Here is a 24,624-nt window from a genome sequence, read left to right on the forward strand (position 1 = left end):
CAAATAATAATGATTTCTACTATAAGCCCCTAACTTAATTTAGTTCTTCTTATTTCTATCTTGTATTTTTAATTTAGTATCTAGACTTTATGAGCTACCTATGTCCCGCGTCCTTGTGGCCCCCTGAAAAACCTGAAACCTGTGGTCGCAAGAAAATGTTCCACATTTTTCCACCAGTTTCTAATTCTCTTTCGTTCTCCCCACAGGGTTCAGCGACCCCTACTGTATGCTCGGCATTCAGCCCTCCAACACGGCGAGCCCCCAGGCCTCCAGCCCAGGGTCTCCGTCTATCCCAGCCTCCAGCGGACACCGCCAGGGCCCTAGTTCACGAGCCCTATCTGAAGGGGGCCTGGACCCTGAGGAATCCAAACGCGAACACCACGAGAAGCTGCGGAAACACCACAGGTGAGACGCCATTTTGGCACAAGCTCCGGCTTTTACGGATGGGCAAACCATTTGTTGACTATTTATTTGATTGAGAGAATTGTTCTGGAAAACCAATAAATGGAAACTTCATTTAAAAAAAAAAAATCAAATTAGACACCCAAGATATAGGAAACCCGCCAAGTCGTTCCTCCCAAAATAAATCAAGTGCCACAAAAAATAAACAAAACTCCATCCCACCCCAAAAAAGATTAGAAATCATTGTGGTAAACGCATCAGCTATACGGAAACAAGGACTTCGGATCTGCAGGCTGGTGCTTCGAGTCCAAGCCAAGTCATAAAATTTATCTAGGTTTAATAATTGGGGAATGATATTTGTGACGAGCTTTTAAGTATGCTTAATATAATTAAAAATTTCTTATAAGATTTTCTGCGATATTTTAACCTGTTATTGTCTCGTTGTTTCAATTTCTATTATTTCCAGCCAATTTTTTAACCCGTCATTGTCTTCTTGTTCCAGTTTCCGGCTCAGTTTCAAGCGGAAAGACCGCCGCGAGACGCACCGTGACTCCATATCATCCGCCGTACCTGCCAAATTTATACGCGCCACGTCCGTGCGCCCTCAGACACTCAACCCGAGGTGGAACGAGAAGTTCCGATTGTAAGTACCTACCTATGTCTTTTTTTTTTAAGAGGTTTGATAGAGGGAACAGTAACTGCTAAGGTCTTATCGTCCCGAAATCGAAGAGAGAAGGAAGACAGGATAGCAGGAGAGCCAGCCGTTCCGAGAACGAACGTTTATCCTGATGGGATCATCAGGATAAAATCCGCTCTATGAAACCTCTTCAAGAAGATATAGGAGAGCCAGCCGTTCCGAGAACGAACGTTTATCCTGATGGGATCATCAGGATAAAATCCGCTCTATGAAACCTCTTCAAGAAGATAAGCATGACATCCTATTGTACGGCGGTAGAAGGGCGGAGATTTCTAACTCCCCTGGGCAGCCATAATCTGGAAACAAAATGTAGGCAACTTTTATTGGAAAAAAAGCATAGGATATCGTCAGTAGAAGTCGATATTCTAAAATACACTCATAGCCCTGAATGGGGTCAACGAACTACGCCGGGTGTGATAAGGGCTTAAGCCTAGGTACTGATCCGTCATCCCGCGCGCAAAGTGTTCTACAAGGATATCGTCAAGGAGGCGACTTACATTTCCCGTTGTACAATCCCTGCACTCCCATGTCTTTCTCAGATTGAAAGGTAAGAGAAAATGTAAGGTTGGACGTACACATACATAGGGAAAGGTATAAGGAAAGGTTGGGACATACACATACACAGGGAAAGGTATAAGGAAAGGTTGGACGTACACATAGGTACATAGGAAAAGGTAAGGAAATGTTGGGACGTACACATACATAGGGAAAGGTATAAGGAAAGGTTGGACGTACACAGTACGGTAGGGAGTAAAACAAACAATCAATCTGAAAGCTCCCCATTTTCTCCCAAACTGACGTAGAGAAATTTTTGAACACATGGGAGTTTTATCCTTAAGGATAGTTTGTTTGTTTCTTCCATAAAATATTACAAAAAATCTGGGGTCGTCATTGAAAATATTCAGAAAATTGAGATCAAGATAAAAATAAACCTGTAGTGCACACATACATACGTACAGACCATGGGCTAAAAACCACTTTTTTGGAATCAGGGGATCCCAAAACGGATATTTCCACCCATCGATTTTGAACATTTGGACCGATAAAAATCACTTTTTTGACATCAGGGGATCCCAAAACGGATATTTCCAACCATTTCCCGATTTTGAAAATTTGGACCGATTGCAATACTTTCTCATTACCTTGTATAGGTTCCCTATACGTAAGGGTAATAGAAAGTAAAAACTGCCAGAATGATCGAAAACCTTCATTTGGAGACGGCGTGACAAGAAGAAGAAGAGGTCAATTCCTGAAAGACATGGCCCATCAGTTAATATCTGAAAGTGTAGTATTTTGACACCATTCTTTGACTTGTGGTCAATTCCTGAAAGACATGGCCCATCAGTTAATATCTGAAAGTGTAGTATTTTGACACCATTCTTTGACTCTGACGTACATTAATTTCCATGTACTTATGTATGTATCTCACGAAGTTTTGTTCTGATTTCTTCTCGAACATTTTATTCTCCGATCCGATTATCGTTCAATCATTTTCTACTATCAATTTCCAATTTTACGATGAAATTCGTAGCGTGTGTATGTATCCAAGGTCTTTTAAGGCTCTTTTTTGTCTGTCAAAAAAAAAAAAAAAAAATATAGTAAGAAAAAAAAAGATCTTTTATACTGATCCGTCATCCCGCGCGCAAAGTGTTCTACAAGTAACACACTCACTGGTGTGTATATGGTGGACAGGACAGCTCACGGATGGGTCTAGACCAGTGTGTATGGTCCGCCTTGAAATCGGTAAGTACATGTCCCATTTCTCAATCAAGTTCTAAATTCGGTAAGTAAGTGGATGCCCCATTTCTCAACTATATTCTAAGGATATCGTCAAGGAGGCGACTTACATTTCCCGTTGTACAATCCCTGCACTCCCATGTCTTTCTCAGATTGAAAGGTAAGAGAAAATGTAAGGTTGGACGTACACATACACAGGGAAAGGTAAGGAAATGTTGGGACGTACACATACATAGGGAAAGGTATAAGGCAAGGTTGGACGTACACAGTACACAGTATACGGTGGGGAGTAAAACAAACAATTAATGTGAAAGCTCCCCATTTTCTTCCAAACTGACGTAGAGATGTTTCCGAACACATGGGAGTTTTATCCTTAAGGAAAAAAAAACATATACCTACACACACAGTTTGATAGTTTGTTTGTTCCTACACATCATTGAAAATATTCAGAAAATTGAGATCAAGATAAAAAAAAACTGCCAGAATGATCGAAAACCTTCATTTGGAGACGGCGTGACAAGAAGAAGAAGAAGAGGTCAATTCCGACAGGTACACCTGATAGTGTGTGTGCTCATTAGGTATCAGGTAGACCTGACAGACGGACTTTGTGTACCTGTTAGGTCTATCTCATAGTGAGTGGCTGGCCTAATTAAAAAAAAAAATCATTGCTCCTATTTCTTTACAAATACCAACTTTCTAACCCACACCTGATGAGCACACACACTATCAGGTAGACCTGACATGCGCACCTGTTCCGGTGTACCTGTCAGGTCTACCTGTTCGGGTGTACCTGTCAGGTCTACCTGATAGTGAGTGGCTGGCCTTAAAAACAAAAGTCTACAAGTTCAAAACCTTTCGCTTCCAGGGACCATGATGACGAGTCTTCCGTGTTCGATGCCGTCAGTAAGCTGAACGAGGTGCGAGGAGTAAAAGGCCTGGGCCGATTCTTCAAGCAGATAGCTCAGAGTGCAAGGTCCGGAAGTCAGGACGATTTTCTAGGCTGTGTCAATATTCCCTTGGTGGTGAGTTTCACTTTGACCCTTGAATTGATAATATGGCCCTTGAATGGTTAAGTTAGCCCTTCAATTGGTAACTTGGCCCTTAAATTGGTAACTTAGCCCTTAAACTGGTATCTTGGAGTCCGTCAGATCGCTGGTCAGATGCCAGCGAGGTCAGTAGAGGAAAAGTATACTTTTCGCTCGGGGCGAACTTTATCCTGTGAGGTTCGGGTATCTAGGAGTCCGTCAGATCCCATGATGCCAGTGAGGTCAGTAGAGGAAAAGTATACTTTTCGCTCGGGGCGAACTTTATCCTGTGAGGTTCGTTCTCGGAACGGCTGGCTTTCTCCTATCCTGTCGTCCCTTTCTCTTCGATCTCAGAACGATAAGATCTTAGCAGTTACAGTTCCCTCTGTCAAACCTCTTCAAAAAAAAAATGGACTGACCAGCTTTTGTTTCCGAATTGCCTCTAAATACCTACCTGTCTATCATTTATCAATCTCCTTTTGTTCCTCTTTCCCCAGGACATCCCATCAACAGGACTGGACTGCTGGTACATGCTGGAGGCCCGCACCACTCGGTCCAACATTCAGCTGTAAATACCTAATATTATTTTTTAAAAAAAAAAAAATCAATAAATACCTATTTACAATTTACAAAAATACGAGAAGGTTTGAGTAAACATGCAGTTTTGAACGCATCATAATGCATTTTCTATTGTTTTGGTGAAATATAGGAGCAAAAATAACAACTTGAAATTTAGTCAAGTTAAAGTGAAAGCTAATTAAACTCTTTTACCTTTTTCTAAATACTGTCTGGCCTTTGAAAATACTTGTTTTATTATTATTGAACGTTATTTACAGCGGGAAACTATTTAAAAAAAAAAAAAAATACTTTTATCTATATCAAAGTAAGCGTAAAGTAAACACGACAATTCGTATTTATATATTGTACGTGACATGATCGCATTGTTTCAATATAACTGTTGTGCATTAGATTGAACGATACCAATATGTATCTATTGACGTTGTTCTGGTGAGAAAGAAAGTTATTTATCAAATAAAATTTGAAATAAATAAATAAAAACACAGACAGTCCTAAAAAGATCAGGGGAAAAAACTTGAAAAAATTTTGTTTTAATTTTTTGTGCGAAAAAATGTAATGATTTTTACTGTTCTTATCCTATAGGAGAGAAAGTATTGTAATCGGGTGAAATTTTTTTGTATCCTTTCGGGGTTTGAACCAGACCAACGTCAACCAGTAGCTCTTGTGGTACCCACAGCCAAGTGGTGAGTTTAAGAAGAAGAAGAAGAAGAAGAAGAAGAAGAAGAAGAAGAAGAAGAAGAGGTCAATTCCTGAAAGACATGGCCCATCAGTTAATATCTGAAAGTGTAGTATTTTGACACCATTCTTTGACTTGTCAGATTGAAAGGTATAGAAAACGGAATGTATTTTTACTTTCGTTAGCCTATAGCAGGGGTTTCCAACTTCCATGTGTATGCGGGCCACATGCTACATTAGGGGGTACTTCGCGGGCCACATATGTACATAGGGGGGCACCCCCCCCAAACTTTTCAGAAATGCAGTTTAATCAAATTTTGAGCGCCGCAGGCGAAATTTTTCAAAAATTATTCGAAGATTTTTGCCTTTTTTTTACATTTAGGTAAGTTTTGTACAAATCTCAAATAGCTTCGCGGGCCACGAAAATGGTCTGGCGCTAGTTGGAAACCCCTGGCCTATAGGAAGGAAAGTAATGTGATTCCCAGAGGTTTGATAGAGGAAACTGTAACACCGGAGGTCATATCGTCGCGAAATCGCAGAGAGAAGGAAGACAGGATGGGGAAAATAAGCATTTCCAAGAACCAACCCATAATAGAAGAAGAAGCCAGCGGCTACCAAAGTCGTTCCAAGAACGAAGCAGAATTAGAAGCCAGCGGCACTTGATTACCATTCCGAATACTAACCAAGCAGAACATAGCTCGTAGTCATGAATTTTAAACTCAAGTTTCTGGAAAGGCACTTTTGGGGATGATCAGTCTAAAGCAAAAAGAAACACAAAGGTCAAAAAAATTATAGTGAGAAAAAATTAGCGAAGGATAGAGGAGAGAGGGAAAGAATGAAAGATGAAATTTTATGGAGACTGAGAAAATTTCAACGAAAGCAGGAAAGCGAGGGGAGACAAAAATACTGTGGAAAATGAAGAGACAAAAAGAGACAGACAGTTGTCATTTTGTCAGCGGGATTAAAAAGTCGAGGAGAAAAAAGGTCTAAAAGCAGAGCGCAACATTCAGGGCCGGATCCGACTCAAACTTTGGCTGTCGACACGAGAGGACCGGGGAACTTCGGAAGAAGATAACTGGTCCGATATTCGACAGCAAGAACGTCTCTACTCCATCTTCATCAAGTATGAAATGACCAAATGTTCGGTAAGTGAAATTCGGACACATATCTAGGTATCTTTCCTATTATATCAAAGCGGTAATAATATATGTCAGAGGGGGAGAAGGAAGAGGGGGATAAGGAAGAGAAGGAGAAAGAAGAGAGGGAGAAGGAAGAGAAGGAGAAAGAAGAGAGGGAGAAGGAAGAGAAGGAGAAAGAAGAGAGGGTGTCAAAATTGTATAACACCTTGGTTATACTGCGGGAGCAAAGGGTCTTTTCAGTCCTATCCCAGCAGGATAAACAAGGTATATTCTATTATTCACTCACTATAATAGCTCTATCTGCAGAATCCCAAAACCTAAAATGCTAAAAAAAAAATGGAAATATGAAATCTAGGTTCTAGATGAGCATTAAAAGAGATTTTCGCCGTAATCTACACCAATCTCAAGTTCTGATCAGTTTTTCCTAATTTCCTAGAACTCAGACCTAAATTTTTATCTAATTCAGAACCGAATCGCCAATACTTTGTTGGGATCCAATCATCCACTGAGTGTTTTGATAGATTTACCTCAGGCATTTGATCCATTCCATTCTAACACTTTTATTCCATTCTGTTCCAGGGTCCATGGTCCGGTGAGCTCCCCTACGTAGCTCTCAGTATTCTCCACCAGCACGCCATCCAGGGGGATATAACGGAACTACAGAGTGCCACGATCCGGTGGTTATCCCAGGGTCCATGGTCCGGAGAGCTCCCCTACGTAGCTCTCAGTATTCTCCACCAGCACGCCATCCAGGGGGATATAACGGAACTACAGAGTGCCACGATCCGGTGGTTGGCGTTCAGCAAGGTGCCGAGCTTGGACCCGAAGATTCTGGTCAAGATTCTCGCCACGCTGGAGAATTTGTGGTCCCATGAAACCCTGTCACGAGAAGAGGTGAGAAGCCAGTATGGTCCATAGGATAACTTTGGATTATGGATAGATTGTCTTCAGTCCTGCCTATCCAGGTCCCTTTAAAAAAACTATGCACATGCGCAGAATCGAGTTTTCGTTCGGCCAGATCGCTCTCTAATGTGGCATGTACGATTTATTTATGGTCCCCTTTGGAATATTTCTTGTTTATCCTGCTGAGATATTGAATGGAATAATTCTTGTTTATTTATCCTGCTATATCTGAAAAGTCCATTTATCCGCGCGGTCTAATACCGGCCACTCACGCTCAGGTGGTCTGAAAAACCTAAGTTGGGAGCTTACTAGGGTCTGTCAGATGATCTGAGTGTGATTACTTTGGAATTTAATATAAAATGTGACTTTTTTCCCCCTACTCTTAACAAAGAGGTGTCCTATTAAGGTGTGTCCTCACACAGTTCGTGGCCGTCGACTATGTTTGGACACTGTTCGTCTCTTAACCCAATGAACCTATCATAGTAAGCGGAGCACTATTTGTATTAAATACTATGTTTGGACACCGTTCGTCTCTTAACCCAATGAACCTATCGTAGTAAGCGGAGCACTATTTGTATTAAATACTATGTTTGGACACTGTTCGTCTCTTAACTAGACAGTAAAATTAGTAAAATTCATGACCTTATTCAGAATCAATGAACCCTGAAGACGTTTTCCTCTCTTTTCGGAGAAAAAATTCTTTCAGCGATTTTTTTTATGAAAAGAATTCTTCGAAATTCATTTATTTCATTATTCTCCATCAATGTTTCATTAGAATCTAATAAAAAAAATGTACCGCTTCTAGGCAGCTGTAATTTTCTTGCCCAACTCATTTTTTTATTTATTTTTACTCACTTGTCCTCGCGAGGCTGAGTGCACCCCGAACTCCAAGCACAGAGCCGAAAAAACTTCGAACCCGGGACATCCGGCATACAAGCCTAGTGTGATACCCACTCGGCCATGGAGGTTTCTTCATAAAGTAATTATCGCAGGAGGCCCGGGTTCAATTCCCGGCGGGGCCGAGGTTTTTTACTGATTGCAAAGGAGGCACTTCGTAGTGTTGTGATTTCCACAAAAGTTGTGAAAGAGATCTGCTTTACCACAAAGAATTTGAGATCATAAAGTAATTACCTTTCTTCTGCTTCTAATTCTCCTCAGATGTCTCGGAATGCTCTCCACAATGAAAGCGTACTGGAAGTGCTGTTTATCCTGAACGGATAAGGTTCGTTCTCGGAGCGGCGGGCTTTCTCCTATCCTGTCTGCCTTCTCTCTTCGATTTTGGGACGATAAGACCCTAGCAGTTACAGTTCCTTCTATTAAACCTCCTAAAAAAAACTCGATTATTCCCCTCAGATGTCTCGGAATGCTCTCCACAATGAAAGCGTACTGGAAGTGCTGTCCATTCAACAAGGAGATCTCGATTATTCCCCTCAGATGTCTCGGAATGCTCTCCACAATGAAAGCGTACTGGAAGTGCTGTCCATTCAACAAGGAGATTCGGGGCGAGATTATAGCCGCCCTGAAGAAGGGAACGTTAGAACTGTATGAGGAGACACACAAGACGATAGCTGGATTAAGAGGAGATCCGGACCTGAGGATTAAGGGTCTGGTTAAGCTAACCACGTCGGTGATTGTAGATCTGCAGACTGGGTACGACTATTACAACGGTGTGTTTGAAAGGTGAGTGTACCAGGAGTCGTTGGAGATGGGATAAAGACTTAAAAGGATGCAAAATTGGTGGGTTTTTTAATTTTTCTTCTGTAGGTACCTACATAAAGAGCTTTTTAAAGTCTTTTATTATCTACTTTAAGATAATAAAAGAAAAAAGAAATTGAGTAAATGCCCCGAAATATTGATGAAAAATCAAAATCTCATCAGTATCGAATATACTGTTTCCTACTTAAGTGTGCTAAATTTTAGGTCAATCTACCCGATAAAAGTGGTTCAAAAGTTATTCATTTTGTGGCAGTCACAACTTTGGGTCGGCATTATTTATTTGGGTCTTTTGGGCCACTAGGAAGCTATTTGCTATGAAAACTAATTTTCTACCCTCTGTTCTACAGCACCAATGGTGTACCGTACTTCTGTGCCGTGTATAAACAGTTTGAAAAAATGGTGAGTACATCCTTTATGTTTTCTATTTTTCTGTTTATTGTGAACTAATATTAGGTACACAATTAATTTATGACTTGATTTTTATCTATGGAGATCCATTGAAATTTCAGGACTGGCCGATAGAGGAAAAAATGGGGTGCATACGTATATTTTTCAACGAAAAAATCCTAAAATGTATTTTCCAACCAATACCTACTGCTGGACAGCATTTTACTTTTTCTTCTGTAGGTACATAAAGAGCTTTTTAAAGTCTTTTATTATCTACTTTAAGATAATAAAAGAAAAAAGAAATTGAGTAAATGCCCCGAAATATTGATGAAAAATCAAAATCTCATCAGTATATTCGTAATTTCCTACTTAAGTGTGCTAAATTTTAGGTCAATCTACCCGATAAAAGTGGTTCAAAAGTTATTCATTTTGTGGCAGTCACAACTTTGGGTCGGCATTATTTATTTGGGTCTTTTGGGCCACTTGCTATGAAAACTAATTTTCTACCCTCTGTTCTACAGCACCAATGGTGTACCTTACTTCTGTGCCGTGTATAAACAGTTTGAAAAAATGGTGAGTACATCCTTTATATTTTCTATTTTCCTGTTTATTGTGAACTAATATTAGACAGGTACATAATTAATTTATGACTTGATTTTTATCCATGGAGATCCATTGAAATTTCAGGACTGGCCGGTAGAGGAAAAAATGGGGTGCATACGTATATTTTTCAACGAAAAAATCCTAAAATGTATTTTCCAACCAATACCTACTGCTGGACAGCATCTGTTTATTGTGAACTAATATTAGATAGGTACATAATTAATTTATTACTTGATGTTTATCTATGGAGATCCATTGAAATTTCAGGACTGGCCGATAGAGGAAAGAATGGGGTGCATACGTATATTTTTCAACGAAAAAATCCTAAAATGTATTTTCCAACCAATACCTACTGCTGGACAGCATTTTTCAATTATGGTAGGTATTTGTAGGTACATAGTTAGGATTACTAGCTGTAATTTAACTGAGATTCGATTCACGATAACTTCATGATTTAAAATTACCAAAAACCGGTTCTCACAGGAGGTTTTCTTTTATTTTATTTAATTCATCTATTTTTTTATTTTATTTAACGAACTTCCATAAATTTTATAGGTAATTTTTTATGAATGCCAAAATCTTAAATATTGAAAGTAATCCATGTTCACGAGAAAACTAGAACAAGGCTCTGAAGATAAAATCTTCGCAAAATATAAATTATGTACAATGGAGCCCCAGGGTATGCAAATTGCAAAACAATTTCCAAAGTTGAAGTCGAAATTTTGAAATCCGAAATTTTCGGGAACTAGAAATTATCAGAGCTGTAATAAAAAGCTTTCCCAAGCTTGTTTCTGAATTCCGAACCTCATTTCGAAATGACATATTTTATTATCGCCGAAATTTCTTACAGGGTGAGAAAAAAATTTATAAATTTTATAACTAAAATGAAGACTTCTTTGGAATTGTGAAGTTTTTTTTTTAATAAATATTCTAATAAACTTCCTTTTCACACATCTAGAATGTCCTGAAAACACTGAAGCTAAAAAATATCAAATTTTCTTTTTAAGAAATTAATGTTTCCCATTTAGGTACCTATTTAAAAGAAAAAAAAGCTTATAAAAACAAGACCACCCTGTATACATTTCCGGGAAAATAAAATTGAATGGGCTTTCCAGAAAAACCTATCAGGCCCCTCCCTCTCCCCTTCTTCTAAGTTTGAATATTTCTAAACTAGCTGCGAATTGACTCCTACCTCCCCAAAATTTTCATTTCCCCGGAACACAGGTGTCTTTTGTGCGTGGTACATTGCATACACAATAAGTTACCCGGCGTTCATACAAAACGAAATTAATTGAGCTTGTGTTGTGAGCTTTCATGTATGACACATTGCAGAACTAAAAATTTACCAGGCATTCATACAAAATGCATCTGACAAAATATGGAAATTCGTGTTCATTTATTGTTTCTTTTATTTTTTATTCTCGTCATATATTTATTTGTTAATTTTTATTAATTTCTTTCCGTTTTGACAGTTGTTATTAGTTAGGTACAACATAGGTAATTTTACTAATTGGTCTTTATAGGAATAATAGTAGGTACAAGATTCCAATACGAATAGGTAATATTAAATTAGTAATGTTTAAAATACCTGTAGCTGTTATTTATCTACCTCATTTTGCATGCCTTTTCTTATGTCTCAAACCAATACTCCAATCCGATTTATTTTTTCCGGTTCAGATGGTAAACGATTTAGGTCAAGAAATCACCGCCCTATGTCACCAATTGAGATCGGCAGAAATGGGATCGGACAATCCAAGTGTATCGGCCGGGCCTGAAATCGGCACCTCCATATTTGAACTTTACCTCTCCATACAGGAATTTGTCAAGTAAGTACCTAGGCCTCAAATCGGCACCTCCATATTTATAAGGCAGACGCGCTACGAATCAAACTAACTAGGCTTCGGAAAATGAAAAAAATTGTTTAGATTACCGCTCTCTGTTTCCATGACAACCAGATGTCCGTCGCTATGTCTAGCTTGTTGTTTCCATAGCAACATCTGTTGTTTACATTACCGCTCTCTGTTTCCATGACAACCAGATGTGCGTCGCTATGTCTAGCTTGTTGTTTCCATAGCAACCTCTGTTGTTTACATTACCGCTCTCTGTTTCCATGACAACCAGATGTGCGTTGCTATGTCTAGCTTGTTGTTTCCATAGCAACATCTGTTGTTTACATTACTCCTCTCTGTTTCCATGACAACCAGATGTGCTAGCTTGTTGTTTCCATAGTAACTTTTGTTTCCATAGCAACCTCTGTTTACATTACCGCTCTCTGTTTCCATGACAACCAGATGTGCGTCGCTATGAATCACCTTGAGTTCGTTCGTCGTCGCTATGTCTAGCTTGTTGTTTCCATAGCAACATCTGTTGTTTACATTACTTCTCTCTGTTTCCATGACAACCAGATGTGCTAGCTTGTTGTTTCCATAGTAACTTTTGTTTCCATAGCAACCTCTGTTTACATTACCGCTCTCTGTTTCCATGACAACCAGATCTGCGTCGCTATGAATGACCTTGAGTTCGTACGTCGTCATCTTACATTCTTACCCTTCTACCAGAGGAGCTCAACTTGGAGTTTCCATAGTAACCTTGTATATTGTTTCCATAGTAACCTCTTTTGTTTACATTACCTTCTGTTTCCATGACAACCAGATGTGCGTCGCTATGAATGACCTTGAGTTCGTACGTCGTCATCTCACCCTTCTACCAGAGGAGCTCAACTTTGAGTCAATCCTGGACTCGATAGAACTGAAAGAGAATAGCGGGAGATGGAGGGAGGCGGCTTATCTGGTGATAGACACCGCCACCTGTCAGCTGGAGACGGAAATACTGCTCATCCTCAGCCGCATTGGAGTGAAGGTAATAGTGGTGGCAATGACTTAATGAGAGATTTCACTAATGGGAGAATTTTTAGTAATCCAAAAAGGAGCTTTTAGTAACCCAGACAGGATTTTTTAAAACTTCCTCCTTTTTCCCCAAGTATCTCAATAATCCTAACATCCAATGTTTACCTACCATGCTGGCACTGGTCGCTATGCGCATTTATATGTCATAGCTACTCATTTTCCTCACGAGGCTGAGTGGGCCCCGCAACGTCCAGTCACGGAATCAATCGTTTGCATGATACAAATTTCTTGACCCCGCCGGGACTCGAACCCGGGTCTCCCGCGTGCAAGGCGAGTGCAGTGACCACTACGCCATGGGAGCTGTTTAGGACTACACTGCCTCAAATTGATCTCTATTTCAGATGAGGACGTCTCTAAAGAAGGCCATCTTTCATCTAGCCTGGTCTCCCGACTCTCTCCCCACCTGTGAGGCTTTACTTCCCCTATCCGAGTACCTAGACAATCATCTACTAGCCTTAAACTCAGCCCTCATACCGAGAAACTTTGAACGTGTACTTTATAGGTAAGTAAGTACGACCCTGAATATCACAGTTTTGTGCAAACCAAATTAAGCACACCCGAAATACGCGTATCGATAAAATAAATATGTTAATTTGTAAAACTAAAAGTCAAGAGCCAGCCTAGTTAGCTTAGTTGGTAGTGCGTCTGCCTTGTAAGCGCTAGGCCGCTGGTTCGATTCACTAGTAATACCTGTGAGGCTTTACTTCCCCTATCCGAGTACCTAGACAATCATCTACTAGCCTTAAACTCAGCCCTCATACCGAGAAACTTTGAACGTGTACTTTATAGGTGAGTAAGTACTTCATTGGTACGACCCTGAATATCACAGTTTTGTGCAAACCAAATTGAGCACACCCGAAATACGCGTCTCGATAAAATATGTTAAATTTGTAAAACTAAAAGTCAAGAGCCAGCCTAGTTAGCTTAGTTGGTAGTGCGTCTGCCTTGTAAGCGCTAGGCCGCGGGTTCGATTCCCGCCCGGGGCGGATTTTATCCTGATGGGATAATGTTCGTTCTCGGAACGGCTGGCTTTCTCCTATCCTGTCCTCCTTCTCTCTTCGATTTCGGGACTAGGTAAGTAAGTACGACCCTGAATATCACAGTTTTGTGCAAACCAAATTGAGCACACCCGAAATACGCGTATCGATAAAATATGTTAAATTTGTAAAACTAAAAGTCAAGAGCCAGCCTAGTTAGCTTAGTTGGTAGTGCGTCTGCCTTGTAAGCGCTAGGCTGCTGGTTCGATTCCCGCCCGGGGCGGATTTTATCCTGAACGGATAATTTTTGTTCTCGGAATGGTTGGCGTTCTTTTATATTCCTTGTCTCTTCGATTTCGGGACAATATGACCTCTTTAAAAAAAGAATATCTCGATTCGGTTTAGAATTCAGATGTTACAGTGTAGATTTATGTACTTTGCCTATGTACCTACCTAGGTACGTAGATTATTGTAGAACGACCGTGCTCCCAACAAATACGTGGGTTGGGTAAACACAAGTACTGGCTGTTCACTTCATCTGTTCAATGATTACGTAATTTCATTTTATATCAGCCATTCTACGATGTCGAATATCAGCTGGGGGTATAGCTCAGTGGTAGAGCATTCGACTGCAGATCGAGAGGTCCCCGGTTCAAATCCGGGTGCCCCCTTGAATTTTTCACCCTTTTGGACTGAGAATAGTATTTTTTATATCTTGCTTGACTTGCAGGTTTGATTCCCACCTTTAAATTTTAAACCGATAAGGGTCGTTCTCGACTTCTCCCTTCCATTTCGAAAAAAAAGCATAAATGAAGCCAATATAAGGAATACGTACATACCTATTATACTGGCTTTCAATCTTTTTCCAGTCAATCATGTTACATTTAAATACACAAAACCAAATTTCCAAATGAAAAATTAAGTTGAAAAAAAAAAAAAAAAAACACACATTTTCGAAATATGTAATCCAACACACCGCTCCGATTCAAGAAGTCATCTACCTATCTGGTCACACAGTAGACATTTCTACAACCAGGACAAGAATCATTGCTAGAATCCTTAAAGTTTGGAATATCCTATTCTTCAAAAGGAGTGTTGGAAGGCGAATATCATGGTTGAAGAATCCGAGAACCTGGTTCTCCAAAAACAGATCAGAAGTAAACAAAGCTACGATTGAATGAATGGTTCAGACGATTTGTAAACGAATCATAGGCACTAGAAGAAGAAAGAGATGAAGAATGAGGAAGCGTCCTCTTGCGAAAAGAAACAACGAAAGAGGAGAAGAAGAGAGAAGAGAAGGAGGCGGAGAAATTTGAAAACGATAATGCCAAGAGTTCCTCTTTCCCCAGGACATCCCATCAACAGGACTGGACTGCTGGTACATGCTGGAGGCCCGCACCACTCGGTCCAACATTCAGCCAATTGTTTACTTATTTAAAGCCAAGTTTCATCTTCATTTCCAGGATTCAGTGACCCGTTTGTGATTGTGGAGCTGATACCCAAATCTCTATTTCCTAACGTCACCGAGCAGCAGACCAATGTTCAGAAGAAAACGCTCAATCCTCTCTTTGACGAGTGTTTCGAATTGTAAGTGACCTGTTTTTTGTCCCAACCTTTGTTGGTTACTGTAGGGTTAGTTAATCCTCTGCAAGACGTCCATGGACAACACCTGACGAAAAAGATCGCTCGGATCTTCAATAACTTTTTTAACTTAAAAAAAAAAATAACTTTTATTGAAGATCGCTCGGATCTTCAATAACTTTTTAACTTTTTTAACTTAAAAAAAAAAAATAACTTTTATTGAAGATCGCTCGGATCTTCGAGCTTAGTTAGGAATCAGCTTAACTCCATAATTCCATACACAAAAAGCCCAAATGGGGCTTAGATGTAGGGGCAAACAGCCCTAAAATATGGGTTAAGCTTCTACAAATCTACCCAACCTAGACCGTATGAGTCTCCAAAATTCTATAAGAAATCCTCAAAATTGAGGAAGGTATGGACCTCCAAAATTCTAGAAGATATCCTCAAAATTCAAGACGGTATCAGTCTCCAAAATTCTAGAAGAAATTCTCAAAATTAAAGAAGGTATGACTCTCAAAATTCTACAAGAAATCCTCAAAATTCCCAACAGTATGAAGACTAGCTTCAAAATGTGCTCTCAAATCCCAAACAAGACAATTCAAGGTGGATTTCAAAATGCCAGAATTGTGAAACGTAAATATGCATGAATCTCCAAAATTCTAGAAAAAATCCTCAAAATTCAAGAAGGTATGAACCTCCAAAATTCTAGAAGAAATCCTCAAAATTCCAAAAGGCATAAACCTCCAAAATTCTAGAAGAAATAATCCCAATTCAAGAAGGTGGGACCTCCAAAATTCTAAAAAAAATCCTCAAAATTCAAAAAGGTATGAACCTCCAAAATTCTAGAAGAAATCCTCAAAATTCCAAAAGGCATGAACCTCCAAAATTCTAGAAGAAATCCGCAAAATTCCAGAAGGTATGAGTCTCCAAAATTCTAGAAGAAATAATCCAAATTCAAGAAGGTATGAACCAAAATTCTAGAAGAAATCCTCAAAATTCAAGACGGTATGAGTCTCCAAAATTCTAGTAGAAATCCTCAAAATTAAAGAAGGTATGAACCAAAATTTTAGAAGAAATCCTCCAAATTCAAGAAGGTATGAGAGTCTCCAAAATTCTAGAAGAAATCTTCAAAATTCAAGACGGTATGAGTCTCAAAATTCTAGAAGAAAATCCTCAAAATTCAAGACGGGGCCCAGAAATAAACGTGCACCACCCTGTTTCAATAATCATAGCAAATTCCTACACGTTTAGCTTGTGACCACCCTCTATGCCTTTTAGGAATTGGCCTCAGCTTTTTTTTTTTTTACGTTACATATAGATTTGCCGTATTTTGCTTCTGGAAGTTTTTTCAGAGTTATTCCTGTTACGGGCAAAGTCAGGTTTCAATTCCCAATCCTAAAAAAAAATCGGGTATAGGAGATATCAAAAACTTGGAAGGTTTTTTTGTACTAAGGCTACCACGCCACCTATGTAGTTTGAACTTTTTTTCTAACCTAAGTGGCGTATTTTTCTTTAAAACAGGGGAAAAAAAGCTTCAGAAGAGGGGAAATCGGAAATAACCAAAAAAAAAATCCGCTTCCAAAAGGGAAATATGGCCATGTTTTGTGGGAAATCTGTATTATGCCATCCACTCACGCTCAGACAGTCTGACAGATCCAGTTCTGTGAGACCGCGGTCTGTCAGACCGTCTGGGTGTGGGCATTACAAATGGAGCAGCTACAAACATCAATTCCCAAACAAGGTCAACCTCCCATGATCCTACGATTTAGGGGTGAAAATGGAACAAAAAATCAAGAAAAAAAAAAAAAGAAAAAAGAACAAACAAACGTAAATAATGCAATACTTTTTATCAGTTGGCGCGGGACTTCGTGAAGTTAATGGAAAGTTTGAAGGTAAAAAAAATATCAAAATCTACAAACAAAAACAAAAAAGTACGAATATACAGTACAAAAGTATACAAATGTATTTTACCTGCCTTACTTTGTTGTTGTTTCTAAATATGTACAGAAGTTTTTTTGTATAGATTATACTGGTTGTTAAAAACTAGATTTTATACAGGGTGATGGTGTGAAATTTGAAAGAAACTACCTTTCGGTGAGCGTTGCGTTGCGCGGCCTTTGCTTAGGAGGAATATTTTCTGATATTGGCGTCCTCTTTTGGCAGTCTAAAATTGACGTTTTTGAAAACAAAATTAGTAGGTATCAAATAATCTAAATTTGAAAGAAACTGCCCTTCGGTGAGCGTTGCGTTGCGCGGCCTTTGCTTTGGAGGAATATTTTCTGATATTGGCGTCCTCTTTTGGCAGTCTAAAATTGACGTTTTTGAAAACAAAATTAGTAGGTATCAAATAATCTGTTATTATTATTTTATTTTTGCCAATTTGAAACGCGAATAAATAAAGCTTAGTTTTTGACGTCATTTTTTTACACAAATTGCGGATAATTTGGCATTAGAGCCAAAGTTTATAAGGAATTTTTCAATTCCTATACATTCACATTCACTCAGTTTGGCACCTAAATCCATCAACAAACCATGGATATACCGTGTGTTGTAAAATCATGCTGTCACCCTGTATAAACTGTCAGTTTGGCACCTAAATCCATCAACAAACCATGGATATACCGTGTGTTGTAAAATCATGCTGTCACCCTGTATAAACTGAGGCACATTCTTTTACATCCATACCTATCCAAGAACGGAAAAATCTGTTTAGAAATTTTGCGTCCTGGCCGGGATTTGAACCCAGCACCTCCAGATTGAGAGACAGTGCTCTTGACCACTCGGCCACAGAGGTGGGCCGTATCGTCTCAAGTTTTTGCTTCTCTTTCAGTATGAGCTCACACCTAGCCGACGCCAAATCGATGAACGTCCGGGCCTACTACAAGTGGTTCGAGCCCGCCATAGACAAGTGGCTAGACCTGGCTAAACTCCGCGCATACAACAGGGTGAAGACAGCTATGGAACTAACGCGGGTGTGCTCGGGCGAGAAGATAGTCAAACATAGTACATCCAGTATTGACGTGAACGCGTGCTTCTATCAGGTATGAAAAAACTAAAAATCAAGTAGCGCTAGGCCGCGGGTTCGATTCCCGCCCGGTCCAGTATTGACGTGAACGCGTGCTTCTATCAGGTATGAAAAAACTAAAAATCAAGTAGTGCTAGGCCGCGGGTTCGATTCCCGCCCGGGGCGGATTTTATCCTGATGGGATAATGTTCGTTCTCGGAACGGCTGGCTTTTTCCTTTCCCGCCCGGGGCGGATTTTATCCTGATGGGATAATGTTCGTTCTCGGAACGGCTGGCTTTTTCTAGTTTAAATAAAGCCTTCGCCCGGCTCGGCGGCCTACGGATTGAATTTTTCTTTATTTGGCGTCCTCTTTTGGCAGTCTAAAACTGACGTTTTGAGGCCAAAACTAAAATCAAATATTTGTAATTTCTTTTTAATGCTAATTTATCACACGAAAAAGCATCTGAACTAAGTTTTTGACCTCATTTTTTACACAAATTTCGGGTAGTTTGGCATCAGAGATCAAAAGTATGAGGAATATTTCAAATCCTATACATTCATGTTGGAGTTTGGCTCTAAATCTATCAACAAACCCCATATACCGTATGTTATAAAATCATGCTGTCACCCTGTATAAACTGTTTTGTATTATGATGCAGCTTCGTAACAATAAAAACGTAAAGGGGCAATGATATTATCTCGTAATATGCAAGTTTTTATTTTATGCAAACTAACATTTTGCCTGTCGTGTTTACCTTATGCTTGAGAACTTGGGTTTTCTACTTTCTACTGAATTTATGTCAATTCTTTTACTAGTTTTTTAGGAGTAGGAAATAAACCAGTGAAATACCATAAAATAACTACCTACCAGAGGTATTGCAGTACAAGTAAATACTGTAGATTTATTTACGTGGATTACAGAGTTCGCTGCGGCCAGGCCACAAGCCGCAGCCCGCGTTCTGTGTGACCGAGCCTTTAGACTGCGAGAATAAAAGGACTTTTTAGTCCTATGCAGCCTATGCTGTATAAAGAAGGTTATTTATTCCATTCTATTCTGCCATTTCTGTAACACACATTTGATGTTTCGAGATTTTTCCCCTCCCACTTCTTTCTTTTATTTCGATGATAGTGACACTGATCCCTAAAGGTGTGTCCACACATAGTCGACCGCTCCTCGATCGGTGTCTACTGAACCGTAATTTATTTACGTAGATTACAGAGTTCGCTGCGGCCAGGCCGCAAGCCGCAGCCCGCGTTCTGTGTGACCGAGCCTTTAGACTGCGAGAATAAAAGGACTTTTTAGTCCTATGCAGCCTATGCTGTATAAAGAACGTTATTTATTCCATTCTATTCTGCCATTTCTGTAACACACATTTGATGTTTCGAGATTTTTCCCCTCCCACTTCTTCTTTTATTTCGATGATAGTGACACTGATCCCTAAAGGTGTGTCCACACATAGTCGACCGCTCCTCGATCGGTGTCTACTGAACCGTCCACATTGCCTCGATAACATAATTTCTCCTCGTCGGTCGACGGCCGGTCGACTATGTTTGGTCGATTTGGATACACCTTTAGAACTTACAACTTCTCGTTTTCATGATTCTCCTATTCTTCATTTGCAGGAGGAGTGGCTCGCGGACTCGTTCAACATATTCCTCGACTATTCACTTCAACTCGTCAAGAAACATCGTCGTCTCTTTCCCCCACATCATCGGCCTTCCATGTCCCGCCTGGAGAACCTTCTGAGGTGAATTGAGATGTTGATAATAAATTAATAACTCTGCCTCGATAACATAGTTTCTCCTCGTCGGTCGACGGCCGGTCGACTATGTTTGGACACACCTTTAGAACTTACAACTTCTCGTTTTCATGATTCTCCTATTCTTCATTTGCAGGAGGAGTGGCTCGCGGACTCGTTCAACATATTAAAAACACACACAGTCCTAAAAAGATCAGGGGAAAAAAAAACTTGAAAAAAAAAATAATTTTTTGTGGGAAAAAGTGTGACGATTTTTACTGTTCTTATCCTATAGGAAGGAAAGTATTGTGATCGGATGAAATTTTTTTGTATCCTTTCGGGGTTTGAACCAGACCAACGTCAACCAGTAGCTCTTGTGGTACCCACAGCCAAGTGGTGAGTTTAGACACACCATTGATATTGTGGGTCTTTTTTTTAGTTTCATAAACCAATGTGGAGAACCGTCTTCTTTTTAGTCAGTGGTTGAGTGGAAGAGCTCCTTTAGGAGAATTCTGTCACCTTAAGTCCAGCCACTCATTATCAGGTAGACCTGACGGGCAGACCCGTTCAGGTGTACCTTATAGTGTGTGGCTGGCCTAAGTAAAGCTCGAAAATTATCAACTATCAAACTTTTTTTTTAGGGCTCATTTTCATAGACCCTTTATTGGGTGAACCTAAAAGTCAAAGGCCGACCTTTGTTGCGGCCCAGAGAAAACGGTTCTCCCCGTAGCATTTTGGATTGACTGTATTCCTTATATTTTTTGGTTTCGAACGTAAGGTTGGCTGTGCTGCGCTCAGGTGTACGAAATTGTAACTATGCATTCACTGAAAAATCCGCTGTTGCCTCATATTTTATTTTTGGCTGACATTTATTTTTAATTTTAGCTCGGCTGCCATATTGTTTGGTATATTTTGTTTGTTTCGGATCATGTTTCATCATTTTGTTTAAACAATTTTTTGTATGGCTGAATCAATGTTGTATGAATCGTAGCACCAAGGAGATTTTTGATGAACAGACTTGGACGCTTTTTTTATGCCCTTAATATATCAAAACTTAGTAAATAATTATATTGATATTATTATTTTTTTTTATATTTACATATAAATATCTTTTCAAAAAATACATTAATTCAAGTAACTATTCGGAAAATCCAACCAAATCAAATCAAATTTGAAAAGGCTGCTGGAACCCTCTAAGAAAAATCAAATCAGAAAATTTTAAAATGAATTTTTTCCTTCCACGGAGCCTCCTTGGTTGCTATTATGTACCTACTACTACCTACTTATTAGGGGTACTTATACTTACTTATTCCGAATTTGAAATATTTAACTGAAATATTATTACCAACTTGTACATTTTAGTTTTCATCATAAGGTATTTTGTTTGTCAGAGATGTAAGTTGATTTTAGCCTGCTTTAAATCTGTATGTATTTTTTACTGCATAACACTGCAACCCTTTGATAGCCAATTTTTATAGTGTTGGAGTAATGGTAGAAATTGTAACTATGCATTCACTGAAAAATCCGCTGTTGCCTCATATTTTATTTTTGGCTGACATTTATTTTTAATTTTAGCTCGGCTGCCATATTGTTTGGTATATTTTGTTTGTTTCGGATCATGTTTCATCATTTTGTTTAAACAATTTTTTGTATGGCTGAATCAATGTTGTATGAATCGTAGCACCAAGGAGATTTTTGATGAACAGACTTGGACGCTTTTTTTATGCCCTTAATATATCAAAACTTGGTAAATAATTATATTGATATTATTTATTTTTTTATTTACATATAAATATCTTTTCAAAAAATACATTAATTCAAGTAACTATTCGGAAAATCCAACCAAATCAAATCAAATTTGAAAAGGCTGCTGGAACCCTCTAAGAAAAATCAAATCAGAAAATTTTAAAATGAATTTTTTCCTTCCACGGAGCCTCCTTGGTTGCTATTATGTACCTACTACTACCTACTTATTAGGGGTACTTATACTTACTTATTCCGAATTTGAAATATTTAACTGAAATATTATTACCAACTTGTACATTTTAGTTTTCATCATAAGGTATTTTGTTTGTCAGAGATGTAAGTTGATTTTAGCCTGCTTTAAATCTGTATGTATTTTTTACTGCATAACACTGCAACCCTTTGATAGCCAATTTTTATAGTGTTGGAGTATTGGTAGGTATTTATAGGTACATAGTCAGGATTACTCGCTATAATTTAACTGAGATTCGATTCACGATAAACGATAACTTGATGATTTAAAATTACCAAAAACCGGTTCTCACAGGAGGTTTTCTTTTATTTTATTTAATTCATCTATTTTTTATTTATTATTTTTTTTTTATTATTTAACGAACTTCCATAAATTTTATAGGTAATTTTTTTTATGAAGGAATGAGGTAGGTACTTATTCCAACAATCTCTTCAATATGTTGTTGCTATTGTTCTTGTTTTGCAGATGAAAGAGTTCTGGAAACAGCTATGCTGGCCTGACATCATAGGAGCTTATAATTTAATCATGAAACTACTCGACGTAAGTTCTTTTTTATTTCATTATTAATGAATTTATTTAATTTTGACATCCTTTGTAAATACTTTTTTACTTAAGTTATATATAAAATGGATACTTACGATTTTTTAGTTTCGTCTATTTCATAGACATTTTCAAGGGAAACTGAGTGTAGGTGTTGTTGTTGTTGTTGCTGCTGATAGTGACAGTGGTGGGGGTGTAGTATCCATTTTATATATAACTTAAGTAAAAAAGAAAAAACTCTTTTATTTCAACCATAATATAGGTACATAGATATTATTTTATTTCTTTTTTTTATGTAGGTATGTTCTAATAATAATCTAATACATGTACTTGGCCCATAAAAAAGGGGTTTGATAGAGCGAAGTGTAACTGCTAAGGTCTTATCGTCCCGAATTTGAAGAGAGAAGGAGGGTAGGATAGGAGAAAGTCAGCCGTTCCGAGAACAAACCTTATCTGTTACGAAAAAGGTTTTATGTACCTACCTAAGTTTACTATCTGGAGATTAGTTTTTAGTCCGTCCTTCCTTTATTATTCCCCTTTTACTATACATGGGTAACATGGGAGGGACAGCCCTTCACCTGCAGCTTAGATCACATCAGGCTTTTATGTCTTGGGCTTCAATCCTATCCCATAACGGTCAACAATTCAGTTATCACCACACACAACGAAATTGAAGGGCATTAGAGATATCAGGATAGGAGAAAGCCAGCCGTTCCAAAAACGAACTTAATCTGTTAAAGATAAAGTTAGCGCTTACAGGGCAGATCCCCTGCTTTCAAGTCAACTATACTGGGGGAATTAATTTTTTTTATATATATTTTTCTAGTGGTATATTTTTGTGGTATACTAGTGGTATAAGGCTATAAGCTATAAGGTATACCTACATATAATACAAATTATATTACCTATACTAGTGGAGCTGAAATTTAGCTGATCTGATGTTCCTGAACTTTTGACCCACAGGTTATTTGCGGTGCCTCCACGTACTATGCGCAACTAGTGCAGCAGAAACTGAAAGACACCGGGTATTACGAGAGTACGGGACCATACAAAACTACTGACGAGGTAAGGTTGGGTGATAGAGAACGAAAGACTTATGACCTATGCACATATGCCTAGCCCAGATGTTAGAAATTTGACATTTTCTTACAGCCCGTTCACACTGCACGAAACGAATTTTTCTTCGACACGATTTTTTTTTTTGTCACCTTAAGTTAAGCCACTCATTATCAGGTAGACCTGACGGGCAGACCTGTTCAGGTGTACCTGTCAGGTCTACCTTAAAGTGTGTGACTGGCCTAAGTAAAGCTCGAAAATTATCAACTATCAACCTTTTTTTTAGGGCTCATTTTCATAGACCCTTTATTGGGTGTCAAAGGCCGACCTTTGTTCCGGCCCAGAGAAAACGGTTCTCTCCGTAGCATTTTGGATTGACTGTATTCCTTATATTTTTTGGTTTCGAACGTAGGGTTGGCTGTGCTGCGCTCAGGTGTACGAAATTGTAACGTCACCTTAAGTCCAGCCACTCACTATCAGGTAGACCTGACGGGCAGACCTGTTCAGGTGTACCTGTCAGGTCTACCTTATAGTGTGTGGCTGGCCTAAGTAAAGCTCGAAAATTATCAACTACCTAGGTATCAACCTTTTTTTTTTTTCAACCATTGCGTGAACCTAAAAGTCAAAGGCCGACCTTTGTTGCGGCCCAAAGAAAACGATTCTCTCTGTAGCATTTTGGATTGACTGTATTCCTTATATTTTTTGGTTTCGAACGTAGGGTTGGCTGTGCTGCGCTCAGGTGTACGAAATTGTAAATCGCTATGTCTAGCTTGTTGTTTCCATAGTAACCTTTGTTTCCATAGCAACATCTGTTGTTTACATTACCTCCTGTTTCCATGACAACCAGATGTGCGTCGCTATGAATGACCTTGAGTTCGTTCGTCGTCATCTCACCCTTCTACCAGAGGAGCTCAACTTGGAGTCAATCCTGGACTCGATAGAACTGAAAGAGAATAGCGGG

The 24,624-nt window shown here is 38.9% G+C and overlaps 1 protein-coding gene and 1 non-coding gene across 2 annotated transcripts; both read left to right on the plus strand.

The window, feature by feature from the left end:
* Positions 1-210: 210 nt before the first annotated feature.
* Positions 211-24,621, plus strand: LOC103519695 (BAI1-associated protein 3-like; the record flags this gene model as incomplete). The annotated part of the gene is made up of 14 exons (XM_026831105.1): positions 211-405; positions 905-1,045; positions 3,702-3,858; positions 4,359-4,421; positions 6,120-6,260; positions 6,945-7,148; positions 8,316-8,359; positions 8,511-8,837; positions 9,221-9,272; positions 11,541-11,689; positions 18,158-18,368; positions 22,533-22,607; positions 23,571-23,672; positions 24,511-24,621. Coding segments are annotated over exons 1-14 (1,956 nt in total), but the record flags the coding sequence as incomplete, so codon positions are not given.
* Positions 14,346-14,417, plus strand: Trnac-gca. Its single transcript has one exon. It is a non-coding gene; the product is annotated as a tRNA-Cys (tRNA).
* Positions 24,622-24,624: the final 3 nt, after the last annotated feature.

The sequence above is a fragment of the Diaphorina citri genome, unplaced genomic scaffold, assembly GCF_000475195.1.
Source record: "Diaphorina citri unplaced genomic scaffold, Diaci psyllid genome assembly version 1.1 scaffold2888, whole genome shotgun sequence".
NCBI lineage: Eukaryota > Metazoa > Arthropoda > Insecta > Hemiptera > Psyllidae > Diaphorina > Diaphorina citri.